Source organism: Pantherophis guttatus, chromosome 7 (assembly GCF_059756535.1).
Source record: "Pantherophis guttatus breed Tessera chromosome 7, ASM5975653v1, whole genome shotgun sequence".
Classification (NCBI taxonomy): domain Eukaryota; kingdom Metazoa; phylum Chordata; class Lepidosauria; order Squamata; family Colubridae; genus Pantherophis; species Pantherophis guttatus.
Window position 1 is genome coordinate 9,366,787 of NC_142069.1, and position 27,552 is coordinate 9,394,338.

The 27,552-nt window shown below is 39.7% G+C and overlaps 1 protein-coding gene and 1 long non-coding RNA gene across 2 annotated transcripts in view; one reads left to right on the forward strand and one right to left on the reverse strand.

The window, feature by feature from the left end:
• ST8SIA1 (ST8 alpha-N-acetyl-neuraminide alpha-2,8-sialyltransferase 1) overlaps window positions 1-27,552 on the reverse strand; it is a 61,903-nt gene that overhangs the window by 33,405 nt on the left and 946 nt on the right. The window contains exon 2 of the mRNA XM_034442142.3: window positions 14,498-14,642. Within this exon, the coding sequence (XP_034298033.1) occupies window positions 14,498-14,642 (145 nt within the window). The remainder of the gene's footprint in view (window positions 1-14,497; window positions 14,643-27,552) is intronic.
• LOC117679861 (uncharacterized) lies at window positions 14,662-16,035 on the forward strand. The gene is made up of 2 exons (XR_004595472.2): window positions 14,662-14,694; window positions 15,677-16,035. It is a non-coding gene; the product is annotated as an uncharacterized LOC117679861 (long non-coding RNA).

The window sequence follows — 27,552 nt, forward strand, 5'->3', positions numbered from 1 at the left end:
CGAGTTATGCCACCTTTGTTATCTTTTTCGAGGTTGAGTCTATAAATTTCCCTTCCAGAACATCAATTATTTGCAGCAAACCTTCCAGAGACAGATGCTGTCCTGGTTAGATAATGTAATTTTGCAACAAAATCAGGGCTGGTCCTTCTCTTTGTAAAAATCAGGACTGTTGTATTTATTTGTTAATCTTTTTATGTAGAAAAAAGAGAGATAAGAGGCCTGGTATCCATGGTGATTTCGTAGCCATCTTTTGAAAACCTGTTTTCTGTTTCAAGAAGAAGCCTGGGGAAATGCTTTCTGAATTATTTACAGTAATATATTGGGGAAAGATAATGCCCTTTGTATTTGCTTAATAGATGGGAAACATATGGGATTTTTTCTGTTTTTCTAATGCAAACAATAACCTTTCAACACCGCCCCTGCTTGGAATAAAGTCATTTTCCTCCCAGGAATTGGAGTGCAGGAATTCAAAATCCTTTCTTCTTAGATGCTTAAGATTTCTTGTATAAAAAAGGCATACATTTTAAAATGATGATTAGAAATCAGCCGGCTGGGGAATTCTGGGAGATGAAAGTCCACCTATCTTAAAGTTGCTAAATTTGAGAAACATTGGATTGCAGAAAGTAGAAGTCCTGTACCATACCACAGTCATATTCCAACTAAATATATATTCTAACTAAGTTCATATTCTAACTAAGTACAGTATAAATACCTCGACTTATAACCATTCATTTAGTGACCGTTCAAAGTTACAATGGCACTGAAAAAAGTGATTTAGTCAAAAAGAGGGCTGTGAAAATATTTACAGACCCCTCGCATCCTGGACATAAACTGTTTCAACTCCTACCCTCAAAACGACGCTATAGAGCATTGTACACCAGAACAACTAGACACAAGGACAGTTTTTCCCCAAACGTCATCACTCTGCTAAACAAATAATTCCCTCAACACTGTCAAACTATTCACTAAGTCTGCATTACTATTAATCTTCTCATCATTCCTATCATCCATCTCCTCCCACTTTTTTAAAAAAAGTTTTTTATTTTTTAGGCAAACAAACATTTAATACATCAATTATCTCTTCCCTGCCACATCTCGGTGTTATCTTCCATAAATTCTTTCTTCTTCTGTATAGTTATTATTTCTTCAATCTTGATCCTTATCCAATCCATAGTATCAATTCGTCATTAATATAATATTCTACTCATCACATATTTATACATACTTATATACTTAATCATTTATATCTCTTCTCCAACCAATAATAGAAATAATTCCAAATTTTAAAATATTCTGAGTCTTCTCTATCCTTAATCATCAAAGTTAATCTGTTTATTTCAGCACAGTCTAAGATTTTTTTTTATTACTTCTTCTTCCAAAGGCATCTCCTCCCACTTATGACTGTATGACTGTAACCTTGTTGCTGGTATCCTTAAGATTTATATTGACTGTTTCCCTATGATTATCATTAAGTGTTGTACCTTATGATTCTTGACGAATGTATCTTTTATTTTATGTACTCCGAGAGCGTATGCACCAAGACAAATTCCTTGTTTGTCCAATCGTACTTGGCCAATAAAGTTCTATTCTATTTTTCACCCTTGCAACATCTCCATGGCCAGGTGATCAAAATTTAGACAACTGACAACTGGATCATTTTCATGACAATTGTAGTGTCCTGGGGTCAACGTGATCCCCTTTTGCGACCAGCAAAGTCAATGGGAAGCCAGATTCACTTAACAACCGTGTTACTAACTGAACAACTGCAGTGATTTACTTAACAACTGTGGCAAGAAAGGTTGTAAAATGAGGCAAAACTCACTTAACAATTGTCTCGCTTAGCAACACATGATTTGGGCTCAATTGTGGTTGTAAGTTGAGGACTACCTGTATTTAAGTGATTAACTGAATTAATCTATTTTCTGATATCACATAACTGATTATGTACTATCAAGTTGTTGCTGACCCTTAGGTGTGTCCATTTATAATCATTTCATCTTGCCTTTTGTTAAGCTTTTTTATCTTCATGCTTCTTACATTTCTTGTTCCTACTGCAATTTTTTTGTAGCTTCAGATTTTTTTTCCCCTGTCTAGTAGCATCACCAATTAGATATCCCAAAGGCTTCAGTCTAGCCACATTGTAAACACCATTAATTCTCTGAAAGATCCATAGTTGTCTCCAGCAGTATGTGGCATGCCATCAGACCAGAGGGGCCATCATCCAGCACTATATCATCTATCATTTTATATTTTCTAACCAACTGGTTTTCTTGGTAAAAATATAATAATAGAGGAATGCTTTATTATAGCTTTGAGGAGGGAGAGGGGGGAGGGGACGGGAGGGGGGTGAGGAGGAGAGGAAGAAGAAGAAGAAGAAGAAGAAGAAGAAGAAGAAGAAGAAGAAGAAGAAGAAGAAGAAGAAGAAGAAGAAGAAGAAGAAGAAGAAGAAGAATAATTTGTCTTGGTGCATATGCTCTCAGTTGAAGAGAAGCTTTATTTGGCCAATGGTTCAGACAGAAAGTTAACCATCTCACATCTGAACACCGACGTGATACAAAACACATATTCTTATAGTTGTGAAGTATGGAAATACGTTAGTTCATTCCTATTGGCTAGGCTCCTTATAGCTGTGCAGAAAGCTGATTAAACCTTGCATTTGAGGCACTAACATCGGCAGGAAATACTAGTTTCATATTGACTTATGTGGTTTCTAACTCTGCATGTTGCCTCAGAGGTGAGAAAGCTAGCTGCTGTGGTTTGACATTTTGAACATTGCGAACTCAGAACTTGTCTTACAATATTTAGGTCGAAGGACCCTAAAAGATCATCTAGGCCAACCCCGTATCTTTTCACTCTTATAGCCAAATCTCACTTTACGATCTACTTTAGTAAGGCCGTAATTCATGCTTAAAAGTTACCCAACTATTAATTGATGTGGTGATAGTTTTTGTATATCTCGTTTTTTCTAGGTGTTTCACATTTCTTCTTTATCCTGTAACTGCTATTTTAATAGCAAATCCTTCATAAAGTTATTGCATTACGTTCTTGATTAAATTATCTTTCCATTGATATATAATTTTATGGTACTACTCCAAAAAAAAAAGTGGTGTTATTAGCTAGTTTTAGAAAATACACTTTTCCCAGAAGGTTTCCACAATTTTGGCCACTACTGTAAATGATTGTAAAAAAACCCACAAAAGTGTTAAATCACAACAGTAGCCCGATTTAATAATGTGTCTTAGATGTACATTTACAACATTAATGGGGAAAATCCATCCTGTTTATATCTTTTGGTGGTTCTTTTTTCTGTGCCTAAGTATGTATGGCCAACATCCAATGATGGATAGGGAAGAAGAAGAAGAAGAAGAAGAAGAAGAAGAAGAAGAAGAAGAAGAAGAAGAAGAAGAAGAAGAAGAAGAAGAAGAAGAAGAAGAAGAAGAAGAAGAAGAAGACGACTTGGTGCATATGCTCTCAGTGTACATAAAAAGAAGAAGGAGAAGGAGAAGGAGAAGGAGAAGGAGAAGGAGAAGAAGGAGGAGGAGGAGGGGGAGGAGGAGGAGGAGGAAGAAGAAGAAGAAGAAGAAGAAGAAGAAGAAGAAGAAGAAGAAGAAGAAGAAGAAGAAGAAGAAGAAGAAGAAGAAGAAGAAGAAGAAGAAGAATTTGTCTTGGTGCATATGCTCTCAGTGTACATAAAAAGAAGAAGGAGAAGGAGGAGGAGGAGGAGGAGAAGAAGAAGAAGAGGAGGAGGAAAAGAAGAAGAGGAGGAGGAGGAGGAGGAGGAGGAGGAGGAGGAGGAAGAAGAAGAAGAAGAAGAAGAAGAAGAAGAAGAAGAAGAAGAAGAAGAAGAAGAAGAAGAAGAAGAAGAAGAAGAAGAAGAAGAAGAAGAAGAAGAAATAATTTCATTTCTCACCCAAGAAGCTTCATTGGCAGGATGGTGAGAGGCTATGGAGGGATTAGTTCTGAGAGGATGGAGGGGGAGTTGGAAATATCCTGTTTCTTGGCAGTTATCTGGTCGTTAGCACTGTCCCTGAGAGCTCTTGAGGCTACTTGGAGTTTTATCAGACCCCTCAGGATCCCCTAAATCAGAGCGCAAATGAGGGTGGAGCCTTCTTGGAACTGCTGAAAAGATTGTGTTGTAGACAGGAGGTGTCTTATTCCTCCTCTCTGTAGAGAGAGGGCTACTCAGTATTAACATAAATGGCCTCTTTTACCCCTCTTTCAGGGACATGGTGGCTCAGTGGCTAAAATGCTGAGTTTGTCGATCGAAAGGTTGGCAATTCAGTGGTTCGAATCCCTAGTGCCGCGTAATGGGGTGAGCTCCTGTTACTTGTCCCACCTTCTGCCAACCTAGCAGTTCAAAAGCACGTAAATAAATGCAAGTAGAAAAATAGGGACCACCTTTGGTGGGAAGGTAACAGCATTCCGTGAGCCTTTGGCGTGGAGTCACGCCGGCCACATGACCACGGAGACGTCTTCGGACAGCGCTGGCTCTTCGGCTATGAAACGGAGATGAGCACCGCCCCCTAGAGTCAGGAACGACTAGCACATATGTGCGAGGGGAACCTTTACCTTTACCCCTCTTTCAAGCCATTGGTCCTCACTATCCAGAATATGGAATTAGGGCACAGATAAACCCCCAACTACCCTCAAGAGCTCTCAGGGAGAGTGCTAACGACTGGATGACTGTAAAGAAATATGATCCTTCCCCCCACCCCACCCCAAATTCTGTGAGAACTCCATAGCGCCCCCCCCCCCCCATGATGAAGCTTTTTGGAGAAGCAAAACATCATTCTTAAGGAAAAAACAGTCCACTTGCCTTTGTTCTTTTTAATATACCTTTGAGACAACTATGACCAGAATGACTGAGAAACTCCATAGACAGTAGGTCTTGAATTACAACTGGTTACTTAGTGGTTGTTTAAAATTACGACAGACATCACAAAAGGTACTTAGTGACAGCATTAAAAAAAATGAGACTGCTGTGATAGATGGTACAGGTAGTCCTCAATTTACAACCATAATTGAGCCCAAAATTTGTTGCTAAGTGAGACATTTGTTAAGTGAGTTTTGCCCCATTTTACGACTTTCCTTGCCACAGCTGTTAAGTGAACCATTGCAGTTGTTAAGTCCATAACCATTAAGTCGGTTGTTAAGTGAATCTGGCTTTCCCCATTGACTTTTCTCGTCAGAAAGTCGCAAAAGGGGATCGTATGACCTGGGGACTCTGCAACCGTCATAAATATGAACCAGTTGCCAGGCATCCAAACCTTGGTCATGCTATCAGGAGGACGTTGCAATGGTCATAATTATGAAAAAGGGCCATAAGTCATTTTTTTTCAGTGACGTCATAACTCCCGATGGTTACCAGGTAAACTGTTGTGAGTTGAGGACTACCTGTATAACTGGGGACATGTTAAGGATGGCTATCAGTTCTTGCATGTGTTGGAAGAAATATCCTTCTGGGTTCAGTTCCAAGTGGGGGAAAAGACACTGGATTCATGGAAGTTGCTTGGAAAGAAGGTTCATTGATGAACAGGATCACATGGCTTGAGATCCTGGGCAAAAAGGGCAGAGATCAACAGGGAATGCAGGAGTAACTCTGTAGATCAGTGGGTCTCAACCTTCCTAATGCTGCGACCCTTTAATACAGCTCCTCATGTGGTGGTGACCCCCAACCATAAAATTATTCCTAAAACCATTGAAAATATGTGTTTTCCGATGGTCTTGGGCGACTCCTGTGAAAGGGTCATTTGACCCCCAAAGGGGTCCCGACCCACAGGTTGAGAACCACTGCTGTAGATTATTATTATTATTATTATTTATTAGATTTCTATACCGCCCTACTCCCGAAGGACTCAGGGCGGTGCACAGCCAAACAATAAAAACACATACAATACAAAATTTAAAAAATAGAATAAAATCAAATTAAATAATTTTGGCCCCGACAAATTTAAAACCCCAAACTTTTAAAACCAATTTAAAATTGAATATATAAATACTAAAAAATATTTAAAATTTTAAAAGTCTTTTATAAAAGAGGGGGAAAATTAGGCCAGGCCGGCCTGGTGAAATAGTAAGGTCTTTAAGGCGCGGCGGAAGGTGCGCAGATCCGGGATCCTCCGTATCTCTGGGGGGAGCTCGTTCCAGATAGTAGGTGCCCCCACAGAGAAGGCTCTCCCCCTGGGGGCCGTCAGTCGGCATTGTTTGGCTGACGGCACCCGGAGGAGCCCCTCTCTATGGGAGCGTACCGGCCGGTGGGAGGCTATTGGTGGTAGTAGGCGGTCCCGCAAGTACCCGGGTCCTAAGCCATTGAGTTCCAGGCTTGGTTGAGAGATGCAATCCTATCTTTGTTATGTAGAATGGACTGGCTCAGGCCTTAATGCTCCATTGACAAAGATGCGGGGACTGAGTTTCTGCCTCCCTTTTAGGGGAAATGTTCTGCCCTTTTAATATCTCATTTATCTGAAAATATCTAAAATATCTCATTTTCCTAGGAGAGGGGCGAGTGCTAACTTCCTACACATGTCTTTGTAAAAACTCCATGTGGGACCCTTTGCTATCTGTCGGATAGATTTAGCCCTGAAGGACGCTGCTTTCAGCCTCACGATACAGACACAATTTCAGTTTTTGAAAGCAAGAGAAAGGCATGACTTCTCCTGGCTGGAAAGCTGTTAGTGGGCACTGTAACGTCTCCCCGAAGTCCTCCCTTCCTTCAAAAGTTTAGATTAAGTTTACACATTAAGCCATCATAAAATTATGTGCCATCAAGTTGGCAGTGACTCAGTTTTGTTGTGGTCTCTATAGAGACATGATGGAATGCTGTGCTGGGATCAAATGAAGTGATCCTGACTTTAAAAGCAGGTTAAAAATCAACCCGAGAGCAACGGCATAATAACGACATAATTTTTCAGGAAGGTTCTTTATCCAAGAAGAAATAATACCAAGCATTAGGGTCAAAATAAAGCTATGGTTATTTGAAAAATGTACTACATCATTTGAAATCTTATCAAAATAAGAGTTGTTTTTAGGAGAAAAAAAAAAACTCCTGGCCAATTTTGGAAAGTAATACTTACAGTATCTTGTGGGATGGTGAATGGACGGGTGTTATTTGACAACTGCAAGTTTCAACAGCCTTAATCTACTTTTTCATTTTAGAAAATGAAATAAGGAAAGGGAGCTAGGAATATAATAAATTCCGTTCGAAAGCCACTGCAAATAAGACTTTCAAGACTTTTTGAAAGTCTTCAAGGCTACTTTTCATCAAGCAATGATGAAAAATAATGTATCATGTGATCAGACCTGTCAGAAATGGAAGACCAAGGGAATAACAGAATAACCAAGTTGGAAGGTCTTTTAATCCAACCTGCTGCTCAAACAGGAAACCCTATGCCATTTCAGACAAATGGCTGCCCAATCTCTTCTTAAAACCTGCAGTGATGGAGCACCCACAATTTCTGAAGACAAGCTGTTCCACCGGTTGATTGTTCTCATGTTAGGAAACTTCTCCTTAGTTCTGTGTTGCTTCCCTTCCTGGTTAGTTTCCATCCATGGTTTCTTGTCTTGCCTTTTGGTGCTTTGGAAAATATTTCACCCCCTCTTCTTTGTAGAAAGCTCTCAAATATTGGAATACGTCTAGGATCAGGTTGGAGACAGATTGTCCTGAACAAAAATCTATCTATGTGGTCACTAAGAGTCAACACAGACCTGATGGCACATAATCAATCAATCAATCATGACATGGCCATTCTACTGCATCTAGATCTGCTTTTTTGTACCTTCTACCAAAAAAAACCCCATATGCGCAACATAAGAGCATTGAATTGTGCCTGATTTATGAGCAATTCACAGAACACAATTGCTTATATTGACATTTCGTGGCCCCAACACCCCAGCTTGTTTGCTTTCTTCCTTTCTACAACTTATCCAACTGCCCAATTTACAAACAGCAACTCTTGACTAGCTTCAAACAATATAGGTAGGGAACATAAACACCACAAAAATACACTGCAATGTAACACAGCTGAGGTCAACCTCCAATCTTATTAGCATTCCCAGGACACATTTATCCGATGCCTTGCTTCACTGCTTGGGGGGGAAAACTGGTTTTCAAGGACTTAACAGAAGGCCTGCAGAGTTGAGACTCTCCAAATCTTGTTCCAAAAGAAATATGAATAAAAGTTGATAGATAAATGATATAGATAATAGAAAGTTAAATGAGGGATAAGACAAAAAAGAAATAGAAACTCAGATGACACCAGAGTAAATGGAAAAGGAGGATGGGGGGAGGGGAAAGAAAGAAGATTATAAATATAAATGTACAATTATGAAATGATAGATTGAGTAAAATAGGAAAGAAATTGAAAAGAAAGTATATATTGTTAGAAAATTGGAGTTGCTCGGATGCCTAATAAGGGAAATATTGCACAACAAGGAGAAAGGAGTAGTGGGATAGAGGAGGAGAGGGAGAGAGAGGAATGGAAGAAAGGGGAAGGAGAGGAAGAAAGGATAGGGGACAAGAGCAGGAAAGAAGGTGAGAAAGGAGGGAAAGAGGGGAGGAGTGGGGAGAGGAAGGGGAAGTAGGGGAGGAGGAAGAAAGTAGAAGAGAAGAGGGAGGGAGGGGAAAGAAAGAAGGTTTGTTGTGAAAAGAGGGCAAAGAGAGGGTAGAAAAGACCCCAAATGTGATTAAAATGTCTTATTTTTATGCTTTTGTTAGAAAAAAAATATGTATATATATGATCAATTATGGATAAGAGAATGTACATTTACAATATGTGTATAAGAAATAAAAATAAAAAACTTTTTTCAAAAAAAAACCAAAAACAAATCTTGTTCCAAAAGACAGGTGCCACAACGAAGAAGATATAGTATCCACCTGAGTTCTACCAGGTGGTCTTCTTTCACAGAGAGGAGTTGAGATGACTATGAGATGGGCAGCTCTAGAAGCTGAATAAATAAATTGAACAAATAAATAAATGAGCTATTTTCTCCCAGATATTGGGGAAGAGGGTGAACTTTGAACTGAACCTGGCCGCAGCCATCTTTCTGTTCCTCAGTTGCCACACATAGGGGGAAGATGGGGAGGAGGTTGGAATGCATTACTGGACACAACAAAGAGCTTTTCTCCTGAGAACCAAGGTCATCTCTACTAGCAACCGATAAGGTTGGGAAAGGAGTGCCTGAAGAGCCCACCAATTAGCTCAATTGGCCAACGTGACCTGTGACACTTGGGAATGGGGTTATTCCCTAGTTTAATTGTACTGAAACCGCGGGAAAAATTTAGACTCGGCTTTCCATTGAAGCTGTGCTGATATGATGTACTCATTAAAGAAGACCTTTGAGAAAAAGCCAAGTCTGATTTGCTTGGGTATGTTAGTAGGAGCCTTGACACACTGAGGTTGGAGCATAGTGATTGTGATGTTTTTAATATATTGAGAGTGTTGCTTTAAGGTTCTGGGGACTGTTTACTTATTCAAGTATTATTATTGTTTATGTTCTTATCTCTGCTGCTGTGAATCACGCAAAGTTAGGACACATAAGAGCGGTGGCCATATAAGGCTCATTTACAAACGAACTGCTAGCCCTCATTTGTCAACCCTATGAATGTCTATATTTCTCCAAGCATAAGAATGTCTTTTTATTGTCTACTTGTGTCCACCCATACACCTTAAACTGAACTGGCAAAGGGATGTCCTTTTTTACTCTCCTCTTTCTGGCCAATTATGTCACAAGAAGAGGGAACAGGACTAAACAGCAGTAATAATAGCAGCATGAAAGAAAGGAACTCAACTATGGAATGTGTAGAGAGTAAGGAGACAAGCTAAGATCAGCGATTAAAGTGACAAGGAAAAACATATAGTTTAAGTCCAAAACAAAAGAAAGGCATGTGCAAATTGTCAGGCAGACAACTCCCTAATTCACATGAGCCTAAGGGGATGGGGGGTAAAGCACAATTAGACTTGAACGATTGTTATTATAGTAGCGGAGGCACAGTGGTTGGAATAAAGTATCGCAAGCTAATTCTGCCAACTGACAGCAGTTTGATTCTCACCAGGCTCAAGATTGACTCAGCCTTCCGTCCTTCCGAGGTTGGTAAAAATGAGGAGTCAGATTGTTGGGGGCAATAGGCTGATTTTGTAAACTGCTTAGAGAGGGTTATTTATTTATTTATTTATTTATTTATTTATTTATTTATTTATTTATTTATTTTATTGGTTCGCTTTATGTGCTGCCCTTTTCCGGAGATTCAGGGTGGCTTACAATGCATTAAGCAATAGCCTTCATACTTTTGTATATACCTGCTTAGTAGGGCTTTCAGCCCCCCCCCCCAAGCGCTGTTCTTTTTTAAACAAAGTCAGCTTATTGCCCCCAGAATCCGGGTCTTCATTTTACCTACCTTGAAAGGATGGAAGGCTGAGTCAACCTTGAGCCTGATGAGATTTGAACTTGCAGTAATTGCAGGCAGCTGGTGCTACTTAACAGCACTTTAGTCTGCTGCGCCACCAAGGCTCTTTATAATGCACTATAAAGTGCTGTATAAGTTTCCAGGTCAGTGATGGCGAACCTTTTTGGCACCGAGTGCCCAAACCGGAATGCGTGTGTATGTACCGGAGCTCTGGAAACCCGAAAACCAGCTGGCAGGAATGTACATGCCTGTTTTCAGGCTGTTTTTCAAGCCATTTTTCGGCTGTTTTCTGGTGCTCTGGCACCTGCGAAGACCAGCTGGCCAGAGCTCATGTGTGCACTGGAAACCAGAAGAGCTGGTGATGGCACACATGCCCGCAGAGGACTCTGCATGCCACCTCTGGCACGCATGCCATAGGTTCGCCATTGCGGCTCTAGGTGCTAGTGCTAAATATTATAGTCAATATTAACAAAATTTTAGCCTTCTGTTGGAGTGGATTTTTTGGTCTGGCCTACACCATGGGGCTGAGAAAATTTTAGCCTTCTCCAAACTGAAACTAGCAATTTCTCATGGTCCCGTGAAACCTTCTCACACAACCCAGATATTTTTTCCCATAGCACTTAAGGAAAATAATCACAACAGCACTCGGGATTCTGAAACAGAATTGTACTGACCTTGTGAGAACACAGTCATGAATCACTCATTATTAATCTCTACTTGGCATAGTCCTTCATAGTATCCTATCGCTGTGGATGATTAAACCTACATAGCTGAATGTGGCAGAACGATGTGGTCAGTTACTCATTGGGAACAAAAGATGGAGGGCAGAAGGGAATTTGTGTCTGTGTTTGTGTGATTTTTTTATGTGCATGCTTGCTATAGACAAAAGACTGTCGTTCTTCCATCTTTTTCAATTCGGTAAATGGTCCCTTGTCCACTTACTTACATTTAAATGTTTTCATGCTTTGATAACTTTTATTCTACCAACCTTTTACAGCAGAGGTGTCAAACAGAGCCTTGGTAGTACAGTGGTCTAAAGCACCCTGTTATTAAGACCAGCTGCCTGCAATTACTGTAGGTTCGAATCTCGCCAAGGCTCAAGGTTGACTCAGCCTTCCATCCTTTCTAAGGTAGGTAAATTGAGGATCCAGTTTGTGGGGGCAATAAGCTGACTTTGTATAAATATACAAAAGGATGAAGGCTATTGCTGAGCATATTGTAAGCCGCCCTGAGTCTCCGGAGAAGGGTGGCATATAAATCAATTTTTTTTAAAAAAACTAAAAACTCAAGGCCGGGGGCTGGATCCGGCCAGTAGGATGCTTAGTAATGGCCCACAGGGCTGCCCTGGAAACAGCGATGGACTGGTCCACAGTGCCTCGGCCAACGAAAATGGAGCTCGGGATGGCCGCAGCTGAAAACAGAGCTCAGTAGCCCGTTTTCACTGGCGGAGTGCACAGGTGTCCCAGTGACATTGAGCTGGCCATGTCCCCCCCCCAGCCACACACCCCCCAAGGTCAAACACAACCCTAATGCAGCCCTCAATGAAATTGAGTTTGACACCCCTGATCTACGGTATGATAGTAATAGCACTAACCCATCTAACAGGCAAGTAGTATGACTTCAAAGGGTAAGTACAGGTAGTCCTTGGGACTACGACCACAACTGAGCCCAAAATTTCTATTGTTAAGTGAGACATTTATTCAGGAGCTGGGCAACCAGCACATTAAGTTACGATGGGATTGTCATCTGCAACTTTCCTAGGGAGTTTCTGACAAGCAAAGTCAATGGGAGAAGCCAGGTGTGCTTTAACGACTGCATGACTCGCTTAACAACAGTGGTGATTTACTTAACCACCATGGCAAAAAAAAAAAAGGCCGTAAAAATGGGGCACAACTCACCTGCCTTGTTTAGCAAGGGAAATTTTGGGCTCAACTGTGGTGATAAGTGGAGAACTACCTGTATTTATTTACTGATTTCGGTGTGGTAGAATGTAGTCTGGATTCCCAAGAGTGAAGAGCTGCATTCCAAAGGAGCACAAAACATTGAAATTTAGATAGTTGGTTGAGAGGAAAAGAGTTAAGAAGGCTCTTCCTTAGAAGTTCTGACAGTTTATCTTTAATAGTATAAGTAGTGAATAGTATACCATATTTTTCATATTTTTTGTAAGACGCATTTTCCAAAAAAGTGGGTGGAAATGATGGTGTGTCTTATAGAGCGAATATTGCGACGGAGAGGGGGTTGGTGGGGCACCAATTAGTTGTTCTAGGCGGCGGGATTGCTGCCGCCTGTCATTGCCGCCGCCCGTTTGCCGGCAAATGGGTGGCGGTGATCCCTGCCACCTAGAACAGCTGATTGGTGGTGTTCCGGGAAGCAAATCCAACAGCCAATCAGCTGCTCGGCTCCAAAGACTCCAATGTTCCCCGGTGGTGGCAGCAGCTCAGCTCAGTTGACCGGTGGTGGGCGCAACGGAGCAGAGCCCTGATGAGCCACATGCTGGGGCTGTGACAATGTGCTTAAGCTGACCAGATTGTTTGCTGCAAGGATGCTAGCCAGATGAATACCGGATGAATGCTGGGAGGCAGAGGCAGGTTTTTTTTTTCCTTGTTTTCCTCTTCTAAAGCTAATGTGTGTTTTATATTCTGAAAAATACGATAAGCATGCTATCTTTAATAGTACCGGTATAAGTAATGCCATGGATTTTGTAAATTGCTAACTAACGTAATTACTTTGTATTTCGATTTGATTTATTTTCTCTCTTTTAAAATGAAGTTCAGATTTATTAGCTTTTAGCATTCCTAATTTGATAAAACAGGCTGGAGTAAGTCTCCAGATAAGAAAAAGTTTGTTAGTACAAACTGGCCTCTGGTTTATCTCTTTTGTGAACTCCAAACAACCTTTTTCCTTACAATTTACTCCCCTTCTGTCAGACCTCATTTCACTGAACATGTGTGATTTTATGGGATGCAAGTATCTAACACGTTTGACTACATGTAATTGATTTTCTATGCAAAGGAGAGGTTGTTTTTATCCCGTTCAATCAACTTTCCTCTTGCATTTTGTTGTTGTTAACTATAAAAAGGAGTGAAACATGGGGCTTGAGGTTCTCTCTCTCCTTTTTCATAGAGAGATCCCACTTTATCAGGATACCCCCGTGGTGGAATTCATTTTTTTTTAACTACAGGTGGTGTGGCTTGGTGGGCGTGGCAGGGAAAGGATACTGCAAAATCCCCATTCCCTCCCCACTCCTGGGGAAAGGATACTGCAAAATCTCCATTCCCACCCCATTCTGGGGCCAGCCAGAGGTAGTATTTGCCGGTTCTCCAAACTACTCAAAATTTCCGCTACCAGTTCACCAGAACCTGTCAGAACCTGCTGAATTTCACCCCTGGGGTACTCTAATAAACTGCTTTTAATGATCTTTTGACTCAGTTACTTAATTGGGAAGGTAAATTGAGGCAGAATCTGGGGCCAGATTTAGCTATCAGTAGTTTGCTTTAGTTTGGCAATAATTTTTCTCTGTACATGAAGAACAATAAAACAAGCTGCTTAGAAGAAAGACAGCATGTCTTCCTTGATTTTTGGAGCCCGACATTTGGTTCGGTTTGAAACCATCCAATGCGGATGTTTTATTAAGTACACTGCGATACCAGTTATGATTTACTCATAATTACTCTGCCACAGGAAGGAGTCAACCTATTTTCCAAGGCACCTGAAGGCCAGACAAGGAATAATGGATGGAAACCTAGAAATAAGGAGAAATTTTCTGACAGTGAGAACAATCAACCAATGGAACAGAAGTTGCCTTTGGAAGTTGTGGGAGCTTCATCACTGGAGGCTTTCAAGAAGAGACTAGACTGCCATTTGTCAGAAATGGGGTAGGGTCTCCTGCTTGGCCGGGGGGTTGGACTAGATAACCTACAAGGTCCCTTCCAACTAACAATCTAATCTAATCTTAATACTCAGCAACTTATTTAAGCCATGATGTGCAGTCCTGACAACAGTGATGTATTCAACAAGCTATTGTTACATGTTGACAGAGCATATTGGGAAAAGCAAAACTGGCTTTTTGCAACAAGAGTAATCCAGGTCACTAACCTTTGGAAACAGTGAGAAGGTTTCGTTGTCAATTGTGTTGTAGTACAGAAATTCGCCATCGTACCAGACTCTCTTTCCCACCGGAGAATTTTGTTTCGTCATTGCAAAGAGATGGCTTGGATCGCAACAATCTTTGAGAAGCTTCCTAATAGAAAAGAGGAAGGAGAGAAGGTAAAATAACCATGGCAGATATTATGGTAAGAGATATTATTTGTAAGCTTTCTGGAGCACGATTAGGCAAATTCTCAACCCAAAACTTGTGGTAGGACCAAGATCCAGATATGTTTATAGGATAGTCTGTGGACACTAAAACTAATCCATCCTTCCAGAGCTGTATGAGGAGTTACTTCTGCCTCTGTTTTGTCATCTAAAGCAGTGTTTGAGGGGTCCTTGATGCTCTCTGAGACGTTTCATTACCCAAACTAGCATCATCAGTGTTAGCATGAAATGTCTACAAGGAAGCAACCAAGTTCAGAGAGCACTGAGGACCACTCATTTCAACCCTGAGCTACAAATGTTCTCCTTTATTGGTAAAACAGTATTTCTCAATCTCAGCATCTTTAAGATCTGTGGACATCAGCTTCCAGAATTCCCCAGCCAGCATGCTGGCTGGGAAATTCTGGGAGCTGACGTCCACCCATCTTAAATTTGCTAAAATTGAGAAATGATTATCTGGATTCCTGCAATCTTGAGATTGTCTTTAGCTGCCCAACATTACCCAGCTACGTATGGATCTTATAATGGAAGTTAACTGCAGCATCTGCTTTATACTTCCGGAGTCCAAGAAGACGAAATTCTGGGAGTTGAAGTCCACAAGTTGCTAAGATTGGACACTCCTGCCCTACACCATTCTTAGCTTCCATTTGTCTCTTCTTCCTGGGCAGATGGGCAGATTGGGCAACAGTCCGTCTTCGTTTTGAGATGAGACTTATGAAGCTGAAACCTGGTAAATAAAGGTGACCCTGTTTTGAAATAGAAACGCAAAGGAGAACTGCTTGGCACTCATTCTGTTCTGACCTAAAATAATTATAGAGGTTGGGTCTTGGAACTCTTAAGCAACTTGGAAGAGATGCCTCCAAAGACCTTGGCCAGTTTCTGCCATCTGTGACTAATGGGATGATTAATTCATCATGCAGCTGATAAATCCTTCCCTTCTTTCTTTTTCTTTTTGCTTCTAAGCCTTCTTAGCGTCATATGTTTGCTAAAAATGGATTGCATTTAAGCACCTGGAGATCACGAAAATAATACAGAAGGAGGAGATTCACAAGCAGAAATTTGGATCAGGTGGACTTAGGGTAAAGGAGGAGAAAATTGCAAAAAGATCCAACCTTGTAATGTTACAGGGCATAAGTCCTAGCTAATGCTGATTTATGCTCTCAACAGCACTTCCTGAAAGAAAGACCCACTGAGTTCAATGGGATTGACTCTTAGTTTAAGTGGACACAAGACGCCCTTCCCCGCATCTGAATCCTGCAAGGTAGTATTTAGATTCATGTAACCCTGTCAAGGAATGATTAATTGCATTTGAGGGTGCAAAAGTTGGTGTATTTTTATGGGTTAGTGTTTTGTACAGATCTGGTTCACCCTTGAGGCATTGCACAAAACCAGATGTTAACCATGAGATATGAATGTAGCTATGCAATAGATCCCCAGATTCACAATCTGAGCAGTGTTGTAGATTAGTTAATAGTTGGATTGCCTAGAATTCAGCAAGATGAACATAGAATTTTGGATTCCTCTCTCTCTCTTTCTCTCTCTCTCTCCCTCCCTCCCCACACTCACACACGCAAACTTCCGCTGTGAAAGTTCCCTAAGATAAGGTTGCCTTGTTTCAATTTTACCTCCACAAGTAAAAGTCAAAACTCCTTATATATTCTGAGGATTGCCAATAGCAATTTATCTATTCCCCTCTTCCTGCTTAGCCAAATATTTACTGCATATACCAGTCGTGGTAGCTTAGAATAAAGGTGTTTCCAATTCCAAGAAATTTCCAACAGTGGCCAATCAAAGGATTCCAGAGAAATGCATGAGCTGGGATTAGAGGTACGGTAATGATAGGATAGTATTAAATCCTTTTTATAACCTTGTAAAGTTACAGATAAATATAACTCATAATTTCTCCCTTTTCTATGCTGATTAGGCTGTGCCTATGCAATTGCATCCAATTATGGGCACTGCATTTTGGCTGAACACGCATAAAGGAGAACATTTCAGAGGATCAGGGGCCTGTAGCAAAAAATATACAACTAATAGGTGTGCCTAGCCTGGAGATGGGAAGTTTGCTAGCTGTTTTCAAATATGTGAAGGGCTGTCATTAAAAGACAGGGCAGAATTGTTCGGAATGATTCCAGAAAACAGGATAAGGAACAGCAAGTTTAACCAGAGTGGACATCAGGAAGAATTTTCTGGCACCACCTTGGAAGGCGGGGATACTCCTTTGATGGGGATGTTGAAAGAGACATATTAAGCATAGTCATTCATCAGGCTTAGCCCAAGAAAGACATAGAATAATCTAGCCAAAGTTCAGCTCGTTCCAGGTAGTCCTTGATTTACGACCACAATTGAGCCCAAAAATTTCTGCTGCTAAGCGAAACAGCCTTGGTAGCACAGTGGAGCCTGGGGAGGGCAAAAAACGGGCCTACCGGGCCCACCGCATACCAAAAGCGGGGGGAGCGCGCACGGGGGAGTGGGGCACATTGAATTATGGGTGTAGGCACACACGCTCACGACCTCCCTGCTCCCCCCCCGCTTTTGGCACACGACACCAAAAAGGTTAGCCATCACTGGCCTATAATGAGCCCGAGTCATGCTTGATCAAACCAATCTTTTAGTAATAGTAATCCATGCAAATCTATCACCAGAGCTGTGATACGATCATAGTTATATGCAGCTTCGAACACCGTCCTCCTACACTCTGCACTATGGATGGCCTTCTAACAGTCATGTAAAAATAACTTGGAGGATGTGTGTCAACTTCGAAACGATCGGGCCTTTTGGCAGCCATTTTCTCCATTTCTCAACTTGACACACTTGGGGGGGGGAGGGGGAAGGAGGGAGTTTTGGAATATCAGACCAGACATCAACAAGTTACTAACTCATGGGAACCAAGATCATCCCAACAGGTGCTGGCCAGAGACTGGAAGAGGTTACTGAGGAGACACCAGAACACCTAATTGGACAATGTGACCTGTGACAAGGAGTGAGGGAGTTGTCTAATCTTTAATTATATAGTACTTAGATTTATATACCGCTTTACAGGGCTTTACAGCCCTTTCTAAGTGGTTTACAGAGTCAGCCTATTGCCCTCAACAAGTTGGGTCCGCACTTTAACCCACCTCGGAAGGATGGAAGGCTGAGTCAACCTTGAGGCTGTCATAGGAAAATTCCAATAGGTGTTGTGGCTCCATTACAATAGGAAACAAAGACAACAACACAAGCAATAATCCTTAATTTAAGATCAGAGGTTTATTGTTTCTAATAATTTGGAACGTAAGAAATGAATGGATATGAAAGATATAATAGCAGTAATACACTTGCATTAACAAGCCATTGCAATGGGGTCCAATGACATATAGCAGATCCTACAAGGGCTGCTATAAATCAAAGGGCCCCAAGCTGATCTCAAACCCTATCCTTGATACTTTTCTTCTAACCACATACACAACTTCACAACTTCACTAATTGTCATTTTCCCTAAACTCCTGTGTACATTACTGTCAGTTCCTCATTTCCAACAATTTCATTCTTTCATGACCATGGGGATGCTCTAATGGTCATAAATGTGAAAAACCGTCATGTCCCTTTTTTCAGCACTGTCATATCTTTGAACAGTCACTAAATGAACTGTTGTAAGTCAAGGGCTACCTGTAGAGGTAGTTTTTGTTTAGCAACTGTCTGCAGTTTTGACAGTGATGAAAAAGTAAGCGTGGGGCCCATCCTCGCATTTACAACTTTTTCAGTTCCTGTAAAGACAGCTGAAAGCTGAAGTAAGATGCTAAGCACAGTAGCAGTTTCACTTAGCGCACACGTTGCTTAACAACCAAATTGCCAGTCGTAATTGTGGTTGCTAAATGAGGACTATCTGCAACAAAATTTATAAAATCAATGGAAATAACAATAGTGTTATGGATGGTGCATAAGGACACGCCAGAAAGTTGTATCGAATGCATGCCATCAAGTTTGATTCAGATAAACCATTTCCTTCCCATACATCTGCCTAATTTTCACCAAGTTCAGATTTTAAAATGATTTTATTTAAAATGTAAAATGAGTGGATTTCTTGGATTTAAGAAATGCAAAAGTGCCATAATTCAGCATTAACCAGGGAAATCTTCTTTTCATTTTATCAAAAGGGAGCTGTTTAATTTATTTAGAAAATTTATGTAGCCTCCTACTCGCTCACAGCGACTCTGAGTGGCTTACAAGCAATAAAAACAAAACAAACAATAAAAAAAAGATAAAAACACAATACAGGAAGTCCTCAATTTACGACCAGATTGAGCCCAAAATTCCTGTTGCTAAGTGAAACATTTGTTAGGTGAGTTTTGCCCCATTTTACAACTGTTCTTGCCACAGTTGTTAAGTGAATCACTGAGGTTATTAAGTTAAGAATATGTTGTTCAGTGAATCTGGCTGGCCGGTTGTAAATAGTAGTGGGCTGTAGCCTGGGGACCCCTGCCTTAAATGGCCCTTTCGCATTATATAATTCTATGTTTACCTTTTTCTGAGGAAGGATTAATTTTGAGGAAGGTGGGAAGAAATAGGCAATGACTTCTCTTCTTACATTCTAGCAAGATTCTCATCTATCTTTCCAGGAGTTGGCAATCCATATCTTTAGTCCTATGTGTCCTTTTATTTTCTATTTCCCCCCTTCTTAATTGATGGCATGCCATTACTAAAGGTTTCGGATGCCACTAGAATTAAAAGAATAGAACAGCCTCTCATTTCTGCTGGCACCAGAAGCTTTTCAATGTTTTCTTGAGTCGGGTTCTTCAGCATCCCCACCCCTATAGTCTGCAGCAAAGGAAAATTTCAGGTATATTATTTGTGCCAGAGCTTGGCCTGAACATGCTTGACTGTCAGGGTGGATAAAAATCAATGATTTTTTTTAAAAAAATCAAAAAAATTGGATTTTTTTAAATTTAAATCGGATTTTTTTGATTTAAATCGGATTTTTTTTTATTTTTATTGAATTTATTTTAATAAAAAACTTTTGGGGTAAAAATCTATCATTAAGATAGTTTTCTATTTAAGATACATAAATAATTTAGTTTATTCAGCATGAAATGGAGCTTAGTTATGTAGCACAAGGCTATATATTCTGCAACATTGGGACTATCGGTGAGTCAACAGCGGGTCAAAGGAGTAGCAGAGATGACAGTTGCTCTTTAAAAATTATGATTTAAATCGAGTTGATTTAAATCAAGTCTTTTTACTAGTGATTTAAATCATGATTTAAATCGACTTGATTTAAATCAAATCCACCCTGTTGACTGTACAGGGAAATTTGCAGCCAAAATGGAATTTGGAGGAAGAGAAGGAGGAAACAGTGAGGGAAAACTGGGAGGAGGATGAAGGAGGAGGTGGAGGAGAAAGAAGAAGAAGAAGAAGAAGAAGAAGAAGAAGAAGAAGAAGAAGAAGAAGAAGAAGAAGAAGAAGAAGAAGAAGAAGAAGAAGACCACCACCTTTAGAGAAGGGGAGAAGAGAGCAGTTAAGGATTTTATTTTGAAAGCAACTTAGAGAGGAAGTTTTCCATGACATTTTGCAGTTCTGGCGGCAGGCACAGAAACGGAGCTGAAGGATGTCTTTATCACTGACACACAGTTGCTGTGATTACGTTTTATCAATATTCACAGAGCAAATGATGTGTAAGAACCATGTTAACTCTGTCTTCACTCTTCCTGCCTTATTTACTCAGCCCTTTTCTTTATTTTTGTTCTCTTCCCCACCCCCACCCCCTGGATCCCCAAATTTGAAGTGCTTTTATACTGTAGAACATTGACTTAATAAAAATTAATTCTAAAAAATATTTTCTTTGCTAACACGCAGGGTGGATAAAAGTCAATGATTTTTTTTTAAAAAAATCAAAAAATCAATTTTTTAAATTTAAATCTGATTTTTTTGATTTAAATCGGATTTTTTTATTTAAATCAGATTTTTTTTATTTTTATTGAATTTATTTTAATAAAAAACTTTGGGGGTAAAAATCTATCGTAAGATAGTTTTCTATTTAAGATACATAAATAATTTAGTTTATTCAGCATGAAATGGAGCTTAGTTATGTAGCACGAGGCTGTATATTCTGCAACACTGGGACTATCGGTGAGACAATAGCGGGTCAAAGGAGTAACAGAGATGACAGTTGCTCTTTAAAAATTATGATTTAAATCGAGTTGATTTAAATCAAGTCTTTCTACTAGTGATTTAAATCATGATTTAAATCATGATTTAAATCGACTCGATTTAAATCAAATCCACCCTGCTAACACGATTCCATTTCCATAACATCCATCCATATTCAGCACAACAATGCTTTTGATGTTTCACATAATCCAATGGGGAGTTAAGATTCCTCTTTTCTTTTTTTAATTGGATGGCAACAAACATTAAGGACTTGCCAATCTGTCTTAATGAACTGTTTTCTCAAATGTTCCAATCCAGTACAGATTTCTCCAGAGGGAGCTCAACCCAACACATTGTCCAATTTACTTTATTTCCCCGTGAAAAAGCTCTTGTTCTTTGAATCACAAACTCATTTCCTTCTCCAGCTAAGTCCAATTTCTCCAGCAAAAGACAAAAGTTTGCCACTGCCATTCCTAATCTTTACCTTCACTTGACCCACTCAAGTCATTTTCGACTCGTAGTGACCACATAGATATTCTCCAAGATATGGATAGACTCACCTTGGAACTCAAGGATAAAAGCAAAACATTGTACTATAAAATCTGGGCAAAATTCTATGAATGATTAGATAAAAGGAGGATAGCCGAGACAAATGTGTAGTGTTAGACTAGAATTATATACGTTATTATAAATAAATATGTATGTGAATTGTATAGATAGGTACAGTATATGTAGGTATAGATATGTGTAATTGTATAGGAATAAGGCAGGGTGGATAAAAATCAATGATTTTTTTAAAAAAATCAAAAAAATCGGATTTTTTTTATTTAAATCGGATTTTTTTTATTTAAATCAGATTTTTTTATTTTTATTGAATTTATTTTAATAAAAAACTTTTGGGGTAAAAATCTATCGTAAGATAGTTTTCTATTTAAGATACATAAATAATTTAGTTTATTCAGCATGAAATGGAGCTTAGTTATGTAGCACAAGGCTGTATATTCTGCAACACTGGGACTATCGGTGAGTCAACAGTGGGTCAAAGGAGTAGCAGAGATGACAGTTGTTCTTTAAAAATTATGATTTAAATCGAGTTGATTTAAATCAAGTCTTTTTACTAGTGATTTAAATCATGATTTAAATTGTGATTTAAATCAACTCGATTTAAATCAAATCCACCCTGGAATAAGGTATAAATGACTATTATTATACTATGTTTAAATAACGTATAAGGTGTAAGGAATATATTATTATATTATCATTAGTATATTATGTATTAACTTAAAGTGTTGGAAGATGCTTGGGACCAGTGATGTCATATCTTTGTCCAATGTTTTTAATTTTGAATTACTAACAACAAACTTTTTTAAAAAAGATATTCTCCAAGATGATCCACCCTAACCTGGGCTTTCATGTCTCTCAATGGTGGACTCATTACCACCATAACTCAAATCCATCCACCAAGCTGCTAGCTGTCCTTTTCCTTTCTTTCCTTCCATCTTTCCCCGCATTACAGCCTTTTTCAAAGCTGAGCCTTCACATAATCTTCAACCTTCTCTTGAACTCATATCCAAGCCTTCCTTTATCCCACTCACAATTTCCATAATCCCAACTAGTCACGAACCATCCAATTCTTTTGAATGTCCAGCCAGCTTTCTATTTACCAACCTGCTCCCCCTCACAATTAAACTGGAGAACCAGTTTTGTACAGCGGTTAATTAGCTAATTTAGAAGCTGGGAGACACTGTGTTCTAGTATGTCTTAGGAATAGAAACTGGTAGGCTGACTTTGAACCCACAACGTCTTTTAACTCAACCTTTAGGTGAGTTGTGAATTAAAAGAAAAAAGAAAAAGAGGAGACGCCACCTTGAAGAGAGGATAAAATATATTTTATAGAATAAACCTTTTATTGGATTTATGTTTGCCTCATTTGGCAGAGCTCTAATGTCCAGAGAAACTGTCCAGCAGAGTGTTTCTCTGGACATTAGATCCAGCATATAAATTGATTAGATTCAGTCTATCTTTTCTGCCTTGGAAAAATGAAATTTTGATTGAAATTACCTTGCCTGATATAAGAATATGGCCCAATCTACTGCACATCCCTATCCTGAGCAAAAGCAATACTGTAATATTTACCTCGCAATTCACTTACAATGAAATATTCTATTTTTCTACATAATTCCAGAGAATCTTAATTTTTTTTTTTTACAGTTTTTAGCTCTTTTTAGAAATGGGTTTTGTTATAGGAAAAGGACTCTGCTATCTTTCTTTAGAGTTAATTTGCCACAGAGAAGAAGAGAAAGACGAATGAAGGCTAAAACAAAGATTTGGCACAGCTTTCTCAATCAACTCGTTCTTAACAAAAAATGCAAAAAAATCACACAGTGAGAACTTTACTTCCTCTTTCTCTTTTTTGTAGGGGAAAAAAAAGCTCAAAGGTTTTTCGGTTCCTTCAAATTCAAGGACAACGAATAAGTGATAAAAAAAATATTCTTTCCTTATTTATTAAGAAAGATGTGGTCCCACCATGTTAACTTAGAGGACTTGCGTGAGCAAACATGTTTACTGGACAACAGCAATAAGTTGCCCAGCCTAGGCAAGTATCATAAAGACACAAACAGATTTCCTCATTCTTGTTCTTTCAATACATTATTTTAGAATTATTTTGCAAATGTCTCATTGTTTGAATTTGGGTCAGGGGATTTAAGCAATTGATGGATTTTATGACAGGTTGGCAGGGACCTTGTAGGTCATCTAGTCCAACCCCCCGGGAGACCCTACACCAGGGGTCTCCAACCTTGGCAACTTTAAGACCTGTGGACTTCAATTCCCAGAATTGAAATGGAAGTGGAAGTCCACAGGTCTTAAAGTTGCCAAGGTTGGAGACCCCTGCCCTATACCATTTCTGACAGATGGCAGTCCAGTCTCTTCTTGAAAGCTTCCAATGATGAAGCTCCCACAACTTCCGAAGGCAACGTCTGTTCCATGGGTTGATTGTTCTGTCAGCAAATTTCTCCTTATTTCTAGGTTGAATCTCTCCTTGATCAGTTTCCATCCATCGTTCCTTCTTCTGGTCTTCAGGTGGTTTGGAAAATAGCTTGACCTTCTTCCTCCTCTGTGGCAGTCCCTCAAATATTGGAAGACTGCTATCATGTCTCCCCTGGTCCTTCTCTTCACTAGACTAGCCATGCCCAGTTCCTGCAACCGTTCATCATATGTTTTATCCTCCGGTCCCCTAATCATCTTGGTTGCTCTTCTCTGCACTTCTTCTAGAGTCTCAACATCTTTTTTATAGTGGGGCGACCAAAACTGAATGCAGTATTCTTGGTGTGGTCTTACTAAGGCTTTACAGAGTGGTATTAGTACTTCACTTGAACTTGATTGTATCCCTCTATTAATGCATTTTAGGATTGCATTGGCTTTTTGGCCCCCACCACACACTGCTGGCTCATATTTAACTGGTTTTCCACTAAGACTCCAAAATCCCTCTCACAGTTACTGCTATTAAGCCTGGTTTCACCCACTCGATATGTGTCCTTTTGGTTTTTCTTGCCTAAGTGTAAGACTTTACTTTTCTCTACATTAAATTTCATTTTGTTAGATGGGGCCCAATGTTCAAGTCTTTAAAGAGCCATCTTGGGTACCTTGTTCAATCCTTGAATTGCAACACAGTGACTGAGCCTGGCATAAGTTGAGGACTACCTGTACTAACTTAACAACTGCAGCGATTCACTTAACAACTGTGGCAAGGAAGGTCATAAAATGGGGCAAAATTCACTTAACAAATGTTTCGCTTAGCAGCAGAAATGTTGGGCTACATTGTGGTTGTAAGTTGAGGACCACCTGCATAAGCCTACATCGAGAGATAACTGTCCCCAAATACATCATCTGTATTCTATGTGGAAGACATGAAAACAAAAAGCTGAATTCAAAAGCAAATATGTGAACCAACATCCAAGAGACAGATGCAGACGTGATAGTAGTTGCGTGTTATATAATTATTTTACAACTATGTTCCCATGCCAGAGACTAAGCACAGATTATGCTCTACAAATTAACAGCAGCGAAAGTGAAATGCAGTGATTTTAATCAGTATTTAGCTGAACTCTTTTTAACCTTAAACACAACATCATTAGGGTTGAAGCTTAAATTAAGTCAATTAAAGATCTTACAGCTGCATTCACAGGATATCCTAAATCAGGCAAAGAGCTAGCCTATAGGGATTTGCGAGCACAGTGCGTAAAGAAACTACACTGTGTAAGAAACTACACACAGCTACAGAAAATTTAAAGGGGATTTTTTTTTTCAACAATAAAAAAAAAGGAAGGGAACTGGTGGGATGGGAATTAGCACATAGTACCAACTCAGGCTGTTTGCTTAATTTACGATTCAATATATTGCATTCAGAAAAAGGTCAATTCAATAATCTAAGTTAAATATTTGTCTCAACATTTGAACAGAAAGGCTCTTCACAGGTCTAGATTTCCGGTTCTTTCTATTCAACATGGACTCAATCCTAAATGTTCGGGACTGTTCCTAGCATGGAGAGAATGCAAGGAAAAAATTATTTGTGGAGTCCTCGGTGCTTTCTGTTGTTTGCTTGCCGACCTAATGAAACTGCAAAGCAAACAAGTTCAGAGAGGACCAATGGCTCAATCCTGAGCTACAAAGATTCTCTTCTGAAAGATGGTGTTTGTATCTCACCAACTAAACCAATCATCTAAATAGTACATTGCTTAATCTACAAAAAGGGTTGCTAAATAAGCTTTCTTTAAAAAGAAAGCACAAAGGGAAGGATAATTTTTAAGCACAGATTTCACTGCAAAGAGACACTACTAATTTAGCTTACCCTGTGTCTCAGAAAGGAAGTGGGATTTTTTAACTGTTTAAATGCAGCCAACTGGGTAAGAGAAGCATAACATGTTAAAAATCAAAGCAGGAACTTCCTGCAATCTGGCATAAGAGTGTTGCAGAACACCTGAATTTTCTTAAATGTTTATGGAGATTTTTCAGTCATCAGGTCATGGTTGTCCCAAATGTGTGTTTTTTTTTCTCCCAAAAGGCAACTGACTTTTCTTTGTTTTTCCTTGAAGACATTTCACTTCTCATCTAAGAGGCTTTTTCAGAAGAACTGAATAAGTTTAGCTAAATATCTATGGAGATTCTCAGTCATCCAGGTCATGGTTGTCCCAAAGGTGCTTTTTCAAGGGGCAACTGGATTTCCTTGTTTTTCTTTGAAGATGTTTGGCTTCTCATCCAAGAAGCTTCTTCAACATTTTCAAGGAAAAAGAAAGTCCAGTTGCCTTTTGAAAAAAAAAAAAACATCTTTGGATGAATCTCTTTAAGGCAACCCCACCTTCGCATTAATGGTGTTTTTTTTTTTTTTTAATTTGATTTATATGCCGCCCTTCTCCGGAGACTCAGGGCTGCTTACAGTGCATTAAGCAATAGCCTTCATCCTTTTGTATATTTTATACAAAGTCAGCTTATTGCCCCCACAAACTGGGTCCTCAATTTACCTACCTTAGAAAGGATGGAAGGCTGAGTCAACCTTGAGCCTGGGGAGATTCGAACTTACTAATTGCAGACAGCTGGAGTTAAATTACAATACATTAGTCTGCTGAGCTATCCAGGCTCAGTTTAAATCTGCTGGGCCCCATTTCATGCATTCAAATCATCAGGTTTTTTTTCTTCAACTTAAGTGAAATCCCTCCTGTTCAAATACACCACCATTGTCGGCAAAGTCATACTGAACTGGGATGGGCGTGACCTGCTTAGAAGGTTTATGCAACATTGCATCCAACCAGCCGGTGCGCATTGTCTGAACAGCCCAATAATTTAAAATGTGACATTGAAACCATGGTAGAGTAAAACGGTTGAAACATTCCCTACCCTTTGAAATAGAGAATTATTTTTCCTAGACCTTTTTTTTTTTAAAAAAAAGTCATTAAGAAAAGACTTTTAGCCTTATTAAGACTTAGAGGATTTTTTTTTTTTTTTGCTTTGATTTATATGCCGCCCTTCTCCGGAGACTCAGGGCGGCTTACAATGCATTAAGCAATAGCCTTCATCCTTTTGTATATTTATACAAAGTCAGCTTATTGCCCCCACAATCTGGGTCCTCATTTTACCTACCTTTGAAAGGATGGAAGGCTGAGTCAACCTTGAGCCTGGTGAGATTTGAACTTGCAGTAATTGCAAGCAGCAGATGTTAATCTGTTAATAACAGTGCTTTAGTCCACTGTACTACAGGCTCTTTCTTCATCCTTCCTTGCATTTTATCGGCAAGGACACAACTTTTAAAACACCTGCTCCCAAGATCCTTCCCAGAGGAGGTTTTCAAAGAGGGAGCTAGATCTTCCTAAAACGGGCGCCCTTAGACAAAGAGACGCGCGTTTTCAAAGCATCAAAAAGCGGCCGCGCCATTCAAGATTCACTGCGCAACTCGGGGCTCTTTGTCTGGCTCCGAGCGAGCGCGCCGCACACCGGCCAGAGGGGAGGCGGGGGGGGGGCATGCTCTGTCTTGAGGACTAGTAACATGTTCACACTGGTGCAATAGGACTGGGCGTTTCGTTCATGTGATTTATTGGGTTTTCTGTCTTCACTGTGAGTTGTATTGTATTGTGAGTTGTGAGCTGTGAGTTGAGCTGTGACTTGTATTGTATTGTGTTGGGGTGGTGGGGATGCACTGAGGGACCTCCACCAATCTCACT